The 14594-nt window shown below is 54.6% G+C and overlaps 1 protein-coding gene across 8 annotated transcripts in view; it reads left to right on the top strand.

Annotated features, from left to right (window-relative positions):
* Positions 1 to 14363, top strand: part of ARHGEF10L (Rho guanine nucleotide exchange factor 10 like) — a 143245-nt gene extending 128882 nt beyond the window's left edge. For all 8 annotated transcript variants that reach the window (XM_087858280.1, XM_087858277.1, XM_087858278.1 and 5 more), the window contains 3 exons: positions 4828 to 5002; positions 11887 to 12009; positions 13265 to 14363. In XM_087858280.1, the coding sequence (XP_087714406.1) occupies positions 4828 to 5002; positions 11887 to 12009; positions 13265 to 13800 (834 nt within the window). In that variant the 3' untranslated portion in view covers positions 13801 to 14363. The remainder of the gene's footprint in view (positions 1 to 4827; positions 5003 to 11886; positions 12010 to 13264) is intronic.
* Positions 14364 to 14594: the final 231 nt, after the last annotated feature.

The following is a 14594-nucleotide window of genomic DNA, read 5'->3' as shown; positions in this document are numbered from 1 at the left end:
ATCGTTGTGGCGAGGACTTCCAGTACTATGTCGGATAAAAGTGGCGAGAGTGGGCATCCTTGTCTTGTTCCTGTTCTTACAGGAGAAGCTTTTAGCTTTCCACTGTTGAGGATGATGTTTGCTGTGGGATTGTCATATATACGGCCTGTATTATGTTGAGGTACATTCCCTCTATACCCACTTTGTTGTGAGAGTTTTTCGACATCACAAATGGACATTGAATTTTGTCAAATGCTTTTTCTGCCTCTGGTGAGATGATCATAGGATCTTTGTCTTTCATTTTATTAATGTGCTGTATCACGTTAATTGATTGGCAGATGTCAAATATCCTTGTATCCCTGGAGTAAATCCCACTCGGTCACGGTGTATGAACCTTTTAATGTATTGTTGGGTTCAGTTTGCTGATACTTTGTTGAGGATTTTTGTGTCTCTGTTCATCCAGGGTACTGGCCTGTAAAAGGTATCAGGGCTGGTTTTGGTATTGGGGGTGACGCTGGCTTTATAAAATATGTTTGGAAGCTTCCCGTCCCTTAATTTTTGGGAGGAGTTTGAAAAAGGCAGGTATTAAATCTTCTTCGGATGTTGGTAGAATTCACCAGCGAAGCCGCCTTGTTCTGGCCTTTTGTGGTCGGGAGGTTTCTGGTTGCTGTTAAAATCTCCTTGCATTAGTACCATTCTGTTCAGATTTTCTTTTTCTTTGTGATTCAGTCCTGGAAGTTTATATGGTTCTAGGAATTGATCCCTTTTTTTTTTTTCTAGGATAGGAAACCTGTTTTTTCCAGGTTGACTGGGGTGTTGGCATTCACTGTTCATAGGAGTCCCTGATGATCCTTTGCGTTTCTGTGGTATGAACCCCACCTCTCCCCCCTCATTTCTGATTTTATTTATTTGAGTTTCCTTTTTTTTTTTTCTTGGTTAGTCTGGCTAAGGCTTTGTCAATTTGGTTTATTTTTTCAAAGAACCAGCTCTTAGTCTCATTGTATATTGTCTTTTTAGTCCCCATTTCACTTATTTCTGCTCCAATATTTAATGTTTTCTTCCATCTACTAATTTTGAGGTTTGTTTCTGTTCTCCCCCCCCCCCCAGCTCCTTTGGGTGTAAAGTCATATCATTTATTTGAGATTTTTTCTGTTTCTTAAGGTCGGCTTGCATTGCTACAGACTTCCCTCTTAGAACCACCTCTACCCCCCCCCCCCGATTTTGATGTGTTTTATTTTCGTTTTCATTTGTCTCTAGGTATTGCTTTGTATTTCCTCTTTGATTTCTTTTTCAACCTATTGGTTTTCCAGTAGCATGTTTTTTTAATCTTCCTATTTTTTTGTTTTATTGTTTTTTGTAATCTTCCTATTTTTGTGATTTTTCTCATTTTCTTCTTATAATTCATCTGTGGTTTTATACCATCGTGGTTGGAAAAGATGCTTGCTAAAGTGTCCATTTTCTTGGATTTGTGGAGACTTCTGTGCCCGGCATGTGATCTATCCTGGAGAATGTTCCGTGTGCCCTTGAGAAGAATGTGTTTTCTGCCGCTTTGGGGTGGAATGTTCTGTAAATATCTGTTGAGTCCACCTGGTCTAATGTGTCGTTTAAGGCCGATGTTTCCTTATTCTTTGTTGTTGTCTGGACGACCTATCCATCGATGAAAGTGGGGTATTAAAGTCTCCTAGTAGTATTGCGTTGCCGTCAATTTTTCCCTTTTGGTCTGTTAAGACTGGTTTTCTAGACTTGGTGCTCTCTGTTGGATGCATATGTATTAGTAAAAGTTGTATCTTCTGGATTGACCTCTTTATCATTGTGTAGGGCTCCTGTTTACCTTCTGTTACAGTCTTTGTCTGCAAGTCTATTTTGTGTAAGTATCGCTACCCCAGCTTTCTTTTCATTGCCATTTGCATGGCATATCTTTTTCCAACCCTTTGCTTTCAGCCTGTGGGTGTCCTTACTTCCACATCAGTTTTTCGTAGGCAGCGTATAGATGGTCTTGCTGTGTATCCACTCAGCCGCTCTGTGGCTTTTGATTGGAGCATTTAGTCCATTCACATTTAAAGTATCGATGAGTATATACTATCTATTGCCATTTTGTTAATTGTGTTCTGGCTGTTTCTGTAGTTGCTCTCTGGTCCTTTCTTCTCTTGTTCTCTTCCCTGGCGGTTTGACGGCTTTCTCCTGTTAGGTTTAGATCCCTTTCTCATTTTCTTTTTTGTATTTACTCTAAGTTTTCCCTTGTGGTTACCTTGAGGTTCACATTAAATCTGCTGTGATAATCGCGGTCTGTTTTACGTTGGCAGCAGTGTAATTTTAAGCACATTCTAAAGCTTCACCCTTTTACTCCTCACCCCTGATGTTTTATATTTTTGATGACATGTTTTACATTTTTTAATTTTGTGCTTCCCTTAACTAATTACTATGATTTTAGTTAATTTTACCAGTTATGTCTTTTCATCTTTACAATTGCTTTATAAGTGATTGATTCACTCTCTTTGCTATACATTTACCTTTTTTCAGTGAGATTTTTACTTTTGTATGTTTTTGTACTAGTAATTAGTGCCATTTCTTTTAAGCTTGAAGGAGTCCCTTTAACAGTTCTGGTAAGGCTGGTTTGGTGGTGATGAACTCCTTTAGCATTTGCTTGTCTGGAAAGTTCTTAATCTCTCCTTCAGTTCTGAATAATAATCTTGGTTGGAAGATTTTTCCTTTCAGCACTTTAAATGTGTCATGCCTCTCCTTTTTGGCCTGGAAAGTTTCTGCTGAGAAATCTGCCGATAGCCTTGTGGGGTTTCCCTTGTACAGAACAAGTTTTTCCCTTATCTTTCACCATCTGAATTACAACATGTCTTGGTGTGGAACTCTTTGGGTTTGTCTTGCTTAGAACCCTCTGGGTTGTTTGGACCCAGATGTCTGATTCCTTTCCCAGATTCGGGATGTTTTTAGTCATTACTTCTTTTTTTCTGGCCCTTTCTCTCTCTCTTCTCCTACTGGGATCCCTATAACACGAAAGTCACTTCACTAGGTGTTGTTCCAAAGGTCCCCTCTGGATGTCTTTACTTTTCTTAATTCTTTTTCGTTTTGCTGCTCTGTCTGGGCGTTTCGTTGCTCTGTTTTCCAGCTCACTGATTTGTTCTACTTCATCCAGTCTGCCGTTGGACTCCTCGTGTCTTTTTCAGTCCAGTTATAACTTCCATTTGGTATTTTCTAATATTTTCTATCTCTTTGTTGCTGTTTGTACTGTGCTCACCCATTCTTCTCCCGCATTTGGGGAACATCTTTGTGACCATCACTTTGAACTCTTTATCAGGTAGTTTGCTTATCTCTGTTTCATTTAATTCTTTCTTTAAGGCTTTGTCTTGTTTTTTTAAAATTCAGAACACGTTCCTCTGTCTCTTCATTTTGCCTTACACTGTGTGTGTTTCTATGTCTCAGGTGAGTCACCAACCTCTCCCAGTCTTAAATGAGCGGCCTTATGTAGGGGATGACCTGTGGGGCCCAGAAGTGCCATCTCCTTGGTCACCAGAGCCAGGGGCTCAAGGGGTGTCCCCCTCGTGGGCTGTGTGGTGCCCTCCTATGGTGGTGGGGCTATGGCTGTGGCACATTGGTGGGTGGGGCTGGCTCCTGGCCTGGCTGGGGGCATGTCCATGGCTGCTGGGGTACATTGGTGGACAAGACTCTCAGTGGAGTATATCCACTGACACCAGCAGGTTACAGGGAGAATTCCAAAATGGTGCCCACCAGTACCATTGTTAGTAGGGTAGACTGAGATGCTCCTACCAATGGCTCCTACCAATGCCTCAGTCCATGGGGAGAGCCCCTGATGTTTTCTGCCACTCTGGCAGAACCTTTAAGGTTGTTAGTAAACGGATCTGCTTTATCAGTGGTGTATGCTTTTGTCAAATTGGTGTTTTTGGTTTCCAGGTTGAGTGAGTGTAGGCAAGCCCCTTAAGAGTGAGTTTTCTGTTCCCTTCAGTTTCCTAGTTTTCCTGAATGTAATCGCCATTGATTTTCAAAACCTGCTGTTTTGGGGGCTCATCTCTCCTGGGCAGGCCATAAGGGTTGGGGTGCCTGAGCTGGAGCTCGAATTCCTCATTCCTCAGGGAGGCTCCGTGCCTTTGCTGTCCCTTCCGACTGTGACGTGCCATGGCGGGGCTTTTTCCCTGGTGAGTCTGTGTCTCCGCCTCCCCTCTCGTCTCAATGCTGTCCTTTTATCTTCTGTTGTGGAGGCTCTGTTCGTTCCATTTTCAGGTCCCTTTCAGAGGGAGTTATTCCACGAGCAGTGGTAGACTGTCGTGTCCATGGGGGGAGGGGAGTTCGGGATCTTGCTACTCCACCCTCTTGAGCCCAATTCCCTACCGTTTCTTGGTTTATCAGTTTTTGGACATTACATGTGACACCCTGCTGTAAAAGATGAGGATTTGACTCACGCTACCCACCTCCCTCCCCCGATCGTCCTGTTGGTTGCGTTTGTAACTCTCAGTAATATACGTAAGCTGTCAGCTCCTCTTGCATTGACTTTGGCCCTGACTTTCCCTTGTGTCGTGGGGCTTACTAGAGCTGGTCTGTCACCTCCTGAGAGCTGGCCACGTGTGTTATCTCCTTCCTAGCTCCTCATGCAGTGGTGTCCTGGGGGGAGCTTGCGATGGGCCACATGAGAAGTATTTACACCACGGGAATCGGCCCACATGACAAACCGGGTTTCCCTACCCGTCGTTAAGCATCTATCAGCACGCCACCGCCAGGCTCCTGAGGTTCCCTTCCGGCCCCGAGTCTGGTTCCGGCCAAGCCTGGGTTATCAGCCGGCAGGCCCAGCCCGGCACCGACGCCCTGCTCTCTGTGCCACAGCAAAGCTTCGAGGCGCACCAGGACGAGACCGTGAGCGTGGCGCACATGGTGAAGGCGGGCAGCGGCGTCTGGATGGCCTTCTCCTCCGGCTCCTCCATCCGCCTCTTCCACACCGAGACGCTGGAGCATCTGCAGGAGATCAACATTGCCACCAGGACCACCTTCCTCCTGCCGGGTGAGTCTGCTGCTGGGCCTCGTGCCCCGCTGTCCTGGAGCTGTGCAGGGGGAGGCGCTGACCCTCGTGGACCACCTTCCGTGGCCAGTGTGCCCCGGCCAGCCCATGTCGTTAACCCTCGAAGCAGCGTTTGGCCGGCTTCGACAACCGGGCCTCCAAGAGGGGAGGTAGCAGGGCTGGGATTCGAGGGCAGGGCTGTCCTTCCCGAACCTCTCTTGCTGTCATCACTCTTCCCTCTCACTTCTCGTGGGAAGTGAGGCTTCAAGCTCAGCAGACTCTCCCAAGTCGGGCAGCTGCTGAAAAGTCATGCTGGGTGGGAACCCAGGCCCGTCCGCACCTGCCACTCCTCAAGTTGACCAGAGTCCCAGTTCTGACTCACGTCACGTACAGAATGTGAGGCGAGGGACAAGAGGGAAGGCTGACCTGAGATCTCGCTCTTTAGAGGTTTTTTCTAAGAAAGGCAGCTGTCTTGTTGTGCCGGTTGGGGTTTGCAGGCAGGGGGAGAGCGAAGAGCTTGGATGTCATCCCCCGGGGGCCTTGCTTCCTCCTGTGGAGCTGTTGGTGACCCTCCGTGGGGTGGAGGAAGATTGGAGCTCACCTAACCCCCGCTCCTCCCCGCATCTGCCCGAGGCCTCCGTGGAGTCGGCTCCAGGCAGCCCCCTTCCCATCTGCCGCCCACGACGCTGCCCAGACCCTGCTGGCTGTGCTGGAGGGAGCCAGGGCAGACACCTGCTCAGGGCCCATTCCCACCCCCAGCTGGCTTTAGAGCTTGGCCCAGCTTCCACCAGACAAGCAGCCTGGTCTGGGAGGACACAGAGGCTCCATCCTGTCCAAGCTGGGCCGGGTTCAGCAGCTGGGAGAGCTGAGGGGCCCTGCGGCCAGGGACACGGGGCCGGCCTGGCAGGTGGGGAACTAATTGTTACAAGGACTCAGCAGATGGGCCATGTGGAGGTCCGAGTGGCCACGTGCTGAGCTGGGGGACTCATCTCCCTGTCCTGGGAGGCCGGGCCTCAGGCAGGCACCTTAGCCAGAACCTAAGGGGCTATGAGACAGAGGCCTGGTCCCTAACTCCAGCTGGGGGACCCGGAGATCACCCTGGCTCCTGCTTCCTCCCGGCCGGTCACAGTAGCCGTCCCCGAGTCTGGACTGGTGGTGACGGGGTGGCGTTTGCTAAGCCCAAGATCAGCGGTGGCAGTGACAGCGTGTAACAGCCACCCGCCGTGCACCCTGCCCCAGCCCTGCACTGAGCCAGGTTCCGAGGGTTTTAGATACAGGGTCTCACTTCACGGTAACGCCCAGAGCGGGTGTTGTCCCCAGTGCACACACGCAGAAGCTGAGGTTTGCTCAGCACGAAGATGTGGCTCGTGTGTGGTCCTGCAGTGGGCCGGAGGCAGGGCCGGGAGTCGCCTGAGCGTCCCACCATGGGGAATGGGGGAGAGATGGCTTCAGAGGTGGCCCAGGTCCTGGCTTGGCCACTGGGGGGCTCGGGCAGGTGTCTCTGCCTCCTGGAACCTGTGGTCCCTCTGTGGGACCAGCGGTGGTTCCTGGCTCCGGATAAATGCCTCAGGCATGGAAGACGCCTTGCCCAGGCTGGGAGCATGGGAGGCGAGTGACGAGAATAAATGCGCTTTCTGGGTTGTGGCTGTCGTCCCTCTCTTCTTTTCCCTTCCTAACCTTCATCCCTCCCTTCCTCTCTTCCTTCCTTCCTTCCTTCCTTCCTTCCTTCCTTCCTTCCTCCCTCCCTCCCTCCCTCCCTTCCTTCCTTCCTTCCTTCCTTCCTTCCTTCCTCCCTCGCTCTTTCCTTCCCTGCCCCCTCCCTCCCTCTCCCTTCGGTTTCATTGTATTTCACAGTATTTAGCCATTATACAAGGTAAATCCATTTTAACTAAGATAAAAATTTCTTTATATCACAGAAATATTTCCACATTTATGCTGGTAGCTAAATTATTTCAGGCTAGTAGAACAACAAAAAAGTGGGCCTTTTAAATCATCTCGGCCTCCTCTGTGGGGCGGGGGAGGGGAGAGGAAGGGTCAGCTTGCGGTGCGGTCAGAGGTCCGAGGCGGGACTGACGGGCAGACCGGCTGCAGGTCGACCATCGCGGCCCCTCCTCACAGCCGTGGCTTCACTGTGTCAGCTTAAAGTGCATCTGCTGGTCCGCGGGCTCCCTTGTCCTTGGCTGTTCCCCTTTAAGGAAGGAAGGGCATTCGCTGTCCTTATGATGTCAGAGCCAGGGAAACGGAGACCCGGGAGGTAAAATGACCGAAGGTCACACTGCCGAGGAGGCCTGAGCCAGGACCCTAATCGCCGCCCCTCACAGACCTACTGTACAGCAACCCCGGTCCTGGGCCTCAGTTTCCCCATCTGCACAGGGAGGGGCCGAGATCCGAGTGGGAGCTTGATTGTATGGCGTAATCAGACCAGAGCTGGAGTCAGGCTGGCTCTGCCACCCTCCAGCCCCGTGACAGGCAGCGAGCAGGGAACCCCGGGGGATCCCCGGTCCCCACCTCCCAGGGAGGTTGGGCCTCGTCTGGCAGTGCAAGGACAGCGCCCCACAGTCCCTGGCTGGAGGCGGCCCAGTCCCTGGCAGTGCCACCCACCAGCATCACCTTCATTCTCGTCCTCGGGGCCATCCCTGCCCCTCACTGCACCAGCTCCGCGGGCCACACATCTGGGATCCTTGCTGCTCGGCCCCACTGTCCTGTCCGTGTCCTTCCAGCTGCACCTGCTACCTCCAGCAGAGAAGTCCCCTCTCGCTCGCCAGACCTCCCTGGGGCTGGGCCTGGCACATCGGGGGCGGAGGCTGAGGTTCCCGGGCGCAGGGCCTCCCCAAAGGTCCCCAGGGGTTTCTGCCCTAGGCCCCCCTTCCCCAAGCCTGGCTGTTCCTGGTCTGCCACACCTGCCTGGCCAGGACCCCCCAACCCGGAGAGGAGCCGGGCCAGAGCTGCCGCAGGGGGAGGGCGTCTTTCCGCCCACCTCGCATCATGTCCCGGCGGAAGGACAACAGAGCAGGATTCTTCGCTTCTTTATTAGAGATATTTTTAAAAGGCTTTTAAGTATTTTTTTCTTCCCCCACACCACCAAATGAAATAATTGCATAATTAGTAATAAATTTGTTCCTCTTCTAAGTGTGGATTTTTTTTAAAGGCGTGTTAAAAATTTATCACGCTTCCTTCCCCCGACCCCTTTCTTCCACTCATGTACCTGACCGGTATTAATGCATTTTTGAACCTAAACTCCCCCCTCCTCTTAACTAGACAGGTCATTAATAAAATGTTCTCCGAGAGCCTGAGCTTTTTAAAGTTGTATATCTCCAGATAGATGGCTTGGGTGAGTTGAACACTGCTGCATTAAGTCTCTGTGATAAAATATTTATCCACCATTAGAATTTTTTTTTTTTTTTCCTATCGGACTGTTTGTGAAGTGTCTTGCTCTTTTCCTTGAGGCAGACGGGGAGGAGGAAGGGCTTCCGAATGAGGTCTGCAGATGAAGTCATTTCTCAATTCTGGCACCTGCTGCCTTCCTCTTGTCGACTGGGTCTCGGTTGTCCAGTGGGGGCAGGGAAGATGCAGGGGCATCAGGGAAGGGTCTCTCCCTGGGCTCACGGCCCAGGGGCCCTGGAAGAGAAGTTGAGGTGGCAAGATGAAAAATGTGCCCCTGTTCGCTCTCTTGGCTTAATTATTTTTGTGGGTTTGTGGCTCTGATGGAGTCGATCGCAAGCCACGAGTCCAGGCCCTTTCCATCATCACAGACGTTATCCCAATGGCCTCCTTTTATTGATCGTACTCTCCGGGCTCAGAGCTGGGCCCGCTGTGTGTCTGTATTACACATACCTGTATAATTCTAATAATCATGGAGCGGGGTCGGTTTATAATCCTCCCTGATAGATGGGAGAAAGAAAGCGACTTGTCAGTTTGCACATCTGGTATGTGACATCAACGCCTGTGTCCTTTTTCACTTTTCTGCTTGCATTCGCTTGTCCTGGTATGCATTCCCTTGTGCACTCGCGGACCCTCGTGAGCCAGGGCGCTGGGCCGGGAGCTGGGGAATCAAGTTGGGGTGTGCAGATAAGCGGCTGCCCTCCTGAGTCTTCCATCTGCGAAGCAAGCAGTAAGAGAGCGATGGGGCCACAGAGACCTTGATCTTGGGGTCAAACAGGAGCCAGGCGGTCAGTAGGGGGAGTGGCAGCCTGCATGGACTCCGGGAGGGCGGGGAGCACTCACCTAATGGTTTGGCGGCTACACTTTGTGAACCGATCCAGGCGTGGGGAAGAGTCCCAGTTCCACAGACACCCAGACCCGCTTGTGAAATTGCCCTTGTTGTCCAGAGATGAGCTGGCTTTTCTTGCTGGGGTTTGCCTCCCGACGCTGAATCAGGACCGCGAAGAGGACCGAGTTTGGATCCCGTCGCCAGGCGCATCTGTCCCTTTGCCTGCGGACAGTTGCACGGGCGTCTCGAGCTGCACTTCCGGGAAACAGCGTGGCCTTCCACCCCAGGCCTGCTCCCCCATCTGAGTCCGAGGCACTGCCGTGCACCCAGCTGCTGGAGACAAAACACCCGGGAGTTGTCCTTGATTCCCGTCCTCTCTCCCTACCCACTCGAGTCTGTCAATGGGTCTGTCCACCTGCTTCAAAGCGGATCTCGAATGCACTGCTTCTCATCATCTTCCAGGCCACCATGGCGTCTCGCCGCCACCGTCTCTGCCTGGCTGGTCTGCTTGCTCCCTCCCTCCTGTCCTCTGCCACTCTGCGGCTAACGCGCTCCTCCAAACCGGGTCACCCGCTCCTCTGCTCAGACCTTCTAGTAGCTTCTCACCTGTCACAGAGTGAAAAGTCTGGTCCTTACCCTGGTCTGCCTGCTCTCCAGCTGTCTTGAGTTTTCCCCCATCCCTGAGCTGCACTGGCTGTAGTATCTCCTGCCACCCACCCATTCTTGCCACAGGGCCTTTGCATGTGCTGTGCCCCCAGTCCTTAGCTTGGGACTTGGCGTGGCTGCCTTGTCCTTGTCCTCCAGACTTCACATCCCCACACCTGCTTCCCCATCCTTCCAGAAAGCAGGGTGAGGCAGGAAACTCGGGAATCCTCCTGCCCACTCCCTGCCCCCTCCCCCATTTGAATCTTCTGCCTGGTATTTATGTGCCTTGTTTATGTTTTCACTTCCCCTTTCCCCTCTCTGGGCGGCACATACGGTAGGCACTCTTACAGTGAACACTGAATGAAATGAAACATTCAGTGCCTCCGTCCCACCAGCCACATTTCCTGTGCTCACCAGCACATGTGGCTAATGGCTGCGGAATTGAACAGCGTGCTGGGTAACATTTCCATCATCATGGAAAGTCCTAGAGTGTTTGCTCCCCAGGAGCAGAACTGTGTGTGTGCGGCTCCCATCCGTGTGTCCAGCACTGAGTGCAGAGCCCTGTGCACAGTAGGCGCCTGGGATGTCCCGGGGTGCTGGGCGAATGGGTCAGTGATGGTAGAGCACACCGTGTTAGTGCTGCGTGAACCCCAACACGGTAGCCCCGGGGAGCCTCCCCGTTCTGCTCGGAGGAAGCCCATGCCCCTACCCGTGTGGAACCGCAGTCATTTGCTCAAGAGTGGAGTGGCGGCCGCAGTGTAGACGGTACTCAGCACACCGGAGCTCGGCTCCCACCCTGCACCCACCAGCTGGGTGACCTCTTTGGACCTTAGTATCCTCCTCTGGAAAAGGGGCGCAACATCCGTGTCTTGCATTTCTCCCAGCCGTCGCGAGGCTTCCGTCAGACCAGAGCAGACTTATGTGTGGTTTAGACACCCCCAAAGCAGCCTTTCTCTCAGTACGGTCCCCGGACGCACAGCAGCTGTGTCACCTGTGCCCTTGCCAGAAATAGAGTCTGGGGCTCACCTCCGGGGTGCACGCCCGGCTTGATGGCCACCGCTCCAGGCAGCAGTTCACACATCCCGTGGGTGAATGTGAACTTGCTTTCGGGGAAGCGTGAGCCCCTCTCGGTGGGGCAGGAGGGTTCAGCCCTTTAGGAAGGCAGCAGTCCGTGCGCAGGCCCTCCCTCGTGCCCCTTCCCGTTGGCCGGCAGTTTTAGCAACGGAACAACAGTAGTAGCGGCTGACGGGGCCTTTCTGTGTGTGCCGTGGGCCAGGCACTGGCTTCAGTGATTTGCGTGCCTTCGTTGACTCATTTAGTCCTCGGGACGAGGCGGTTTTGCTGGAGAGGAAACGGCACAGAGAGGCTTAGGGACTGGCCTGGGTCGTGTAGCTGGGAAGTGGCAGGGGGCCCGGGTTTGAGCCTGGCGCCGGGCCCTGGAGCCCACACTGTATGTCCCCTCCTGTAAAGAGCGGAGGGACCCCAGTGCTCTCCCTGCCACCGCCAGTCTCGCTAAAATGAAGAGACAGCACCAGGGGGACAGCCAGACAAGAACGAATGCGGGCTGACATCAGCAGCGCGCTGTTCCTGGCACGGAGTCGTCCGCCTCCCTGGAGGGCCGGGGGCTGCTGGGTGCGCTCGGCCTTCACCTGGGGGACAGGCCCACGTGGGCAGGACGGCCAGCCTGTGCTGGAAACCGAGGGGCTGCTATAGACTGCCAGCCCCCTGCTCCTTGTATCCGCAGCGGCCCCCGCCCCGTGCCTCTGCGTGCACCAGCGTCTGCTTCAGCCCCCCCACCCCACGGAGGGCCCCCGGGGGCCAGCACCGTGCTCTGTGGCACTACCCCCTCCCGTCCTCCCACAGCCCCACTGTACCTCAGCCAGGCCAGCCTCCCAAACCCAGGTCCTAACCACAGCCCTATCTAGCTTCCTGCTTGTCTCACGGGCGGAGCCGGACCATGCCCCTTCCTCACCAGAACTGGCTGCTGTCCCCCCAGGAGGGGTACTGCTCATGCTGGCTTCTCTCTCCACAGGCCAGAAGCACCTGTGTGTCACCAGCCTCCTGATCTGCCAGGGTCTGCTCTGGGTGGGCACTGACCAGGGTGTCATCGTCCTGCTGCCCGTGCCTCGGCTGGAAGGCATCCCCAAGATCACAGGTGGGGCTCTGGGAACCGGTCTCAGCAGGGCCCGGGAGTCAGCTGCAGATGGCCTGGGAGGGTGAGCCTTGTGCCAGGGGCTTTCCGCTCTCCTCTGACGTGGGGGCTCATTCTCCGATGCCCCCTGAAACCACAGGTGGGCCTGTGGCACAGTGGAGTTACGTCACCCCACCCGGAAGTCTCCCAGCGGCTTTTTGGGTCTCAGTTTCCTAATCTGGCCAATGGGCACAATGGTGTGTGTTGGTCAAGTGGCTTCAGGATTGGTGGAGACTCTTGACAAATGGCCGGGCCCCTCCTGTTCCCTCCCCATAGCAGCTTCAAAATGTCTGGGCTCCAGAGACCGACGTAACCGAGGGCTCCTGGGGATGGGGTCCGCGTGCAAATGTGTTCCAGTGGAGTAGTGGGAGGTCTTTCCTGTCGGGTGGCACTAAGGGCCAGGAGAACAAGGCCGGGGTCAGGGAGGACCCCAGAACCCCGGGCCCCTTTCTGCCTCTGCCCCGAGAGTGATGAGCAAGTGGTCTCCAGCTGCGGCTGGAGGGCCGGGGTAGGTGGGGTGGGAGGTGGAGGCCCTGAGGGCAGACCAGCCCAGCCGGAACGGGAGCCCCCCCTTCCTAAATTCCAGAGTCTCCTGTTTTCATCACATAGGTCATTTTGTTCCCTGAGGTCATTTTGTTCCCTGCGGTGTTGGTCCTTGGGTTGTAGGGGTGCATCGGGCAGAGACCCTGCCCCCCAGTGCTGACAGTCTCGTGGAGGCAGCTGAGGCCGGGTGGGGGGCAGGTGCTGTGACGGCAGGTGTTCCGGGACCGAGGGGCACCGAGACAGGGGTGCTTGGCAGTCTGTGGGTGGAGTCAAGGACAGGACGTGCCATGGAGGAGCCTGAACTGGGCTTTAGGGGACGGGGCGTAGCACCAGGTAGATGGGGAAGGCTCTCCGGGCAAGGCCGATGTCTCGAGCAAAGTCAGGAAGACCTGCGGCTGGCTCAGGTGGGGGGGGGGGCTGCTGGTGCTTTCACACTGACAGTCCCCCAAGTGGTTCATAAGGTCACTCCTGTTCCCTGTCCCACTCCTCCACAGAAAGTAGCCCTAGAGTGTGGGAGAGCCCTCCCCCAGACCCAAGGCCTTCTGGAAGGTTCCAACATAGATTGCAGTTACCAAAACAATAACTGCCACCCAGAAAGTTCTCCGAGAGAGAAGTGTGGGTGCCTCCCCTAAAGCCCTGGGCCTTCGGGCCCCTTCTCCCTGTCCCTTTCTTACAGGGAAAGGCATGGTCTCGCTCAACGGTCACTGCGGGCCTGTGGCCTTCCTGGCCGTGGCTACCAGCATCTTGGCCCCCGACATCCTGCGGAGCGACCAGGAGGAGGCCGAGGGGCCGCGGGCCGAGGAGGACAAGGCGGACGGGCAGGCGCCCGAGCCAGCGCCCGCGCCCGTGAGCCACGTGGGCCGTGAGCTGACCCGCAAGAAGGGCATCCTCCTGCAGTACCGCCTGCGCTCCACCGCCCACCTGCCGGGCCCGCTGCTGTCTGTGCGGGAGCCCCCCGCCGATGGCTCAGCCCTGGAGCACAGCGAGGAGGACGGCTCCATCTACGAGATGGCCGACGACCCTGATGTCTGGGTGCGCAGCCGGCCCTGCACTCGCGACGCCCACCGCAAGGAGATCTGCTCCGTGGCCATCATCTCCGGGGGGCAGGGCTACCGCAACTTTGGCAGCGCCCCGGGGGGCAGTGGGAGGCCGGCCCCATGCGGGGAGACGGACAGCGCCCTCCTCATCTGGCAGGTGCCCTTGACGCTATAGCCCCTGCCCAGGCGCACAGCCGCAGGCCCTGCGGGCGGTCGGCAGTCGTGCGGGGCTCTTGGCCTGCCGGGGGCCCCTCCCGCCATCCGGGGTCCCCCCCACCCCGGGAGCACTGGGTAGACCGGCCTTCCAGGACCGCGAGGATGGGCCTGGATCTCCCTGAACTACCCTGGCAGAGCAGAGGAGAACTGCTTCCTTTTTAAAAAAAAAAATATTTCAGAGTGTTTGGGGGAGGAGTCTGGCTTTGGGGAGAGGTTACCTCTGGAGGAAATGGCCTTCTTTTTAAAAGCAAAAAAAAAGAAAAGAAAAGAAAAGAAAAAACACAAAACCTCACAACTGCGGGGCAAGCCCAGCGCCTCTCGTCCGGCCGAGCGAGCGGGGCTCAGAGGCGGCCACGCGCGTCTCCTGGAAGGGCGTGTGCGTGTGAGTGTCTGAGAGCGCGTGGGCTGGTGTGTGAATATATATAAATACGTATATATGGTGTATATTATGTGTATAAATGAAGTCTGTACATATCGGAGCTCTGGGAGATGCTGGAATAAAAGACAAGAATAACGTGAGTACTTGGATGGACTTTTTTTTGAGACGTGATGGGGAAGAAGAGACAGCTGTCACGAGATAGGGCTGTTCTGGAAGCAGGAGCGACATGGCTCCCAGCCCCAGGGAGGCCCCGCCACAGAGCACAGGCCCTAGAATGAGCTGTCTGATGCCCTCGCCATTGGCCACGGGTAGCTTTCTACTTTTGTAATTAATTAAAGCAAAATAAAGTCACAAATTCAGTTCACACTTTTCTA

The sequence above is a fragment of the Ursus americanus genome, chromosome 33 (genome assembly GCF_024610735.1).
Source record: "Ursus americanus isolate L20-20 chromosome 33, mUrsAme1.1.p, whole genome shotgun sequence".
In the NCBI taxonomy this organism is placed as follows: domain Eukaryota; kingdom Metazoa; phylum Chordata; class Mammalia; order Carnivora; family Ursidae; genus Ursus; species Ursus americanus.
The sequence above is the reverse complement of the archived record's forward strand: the minus strand, read 5'-3'. Positions and strand labels throughout refer to the sequence as shown.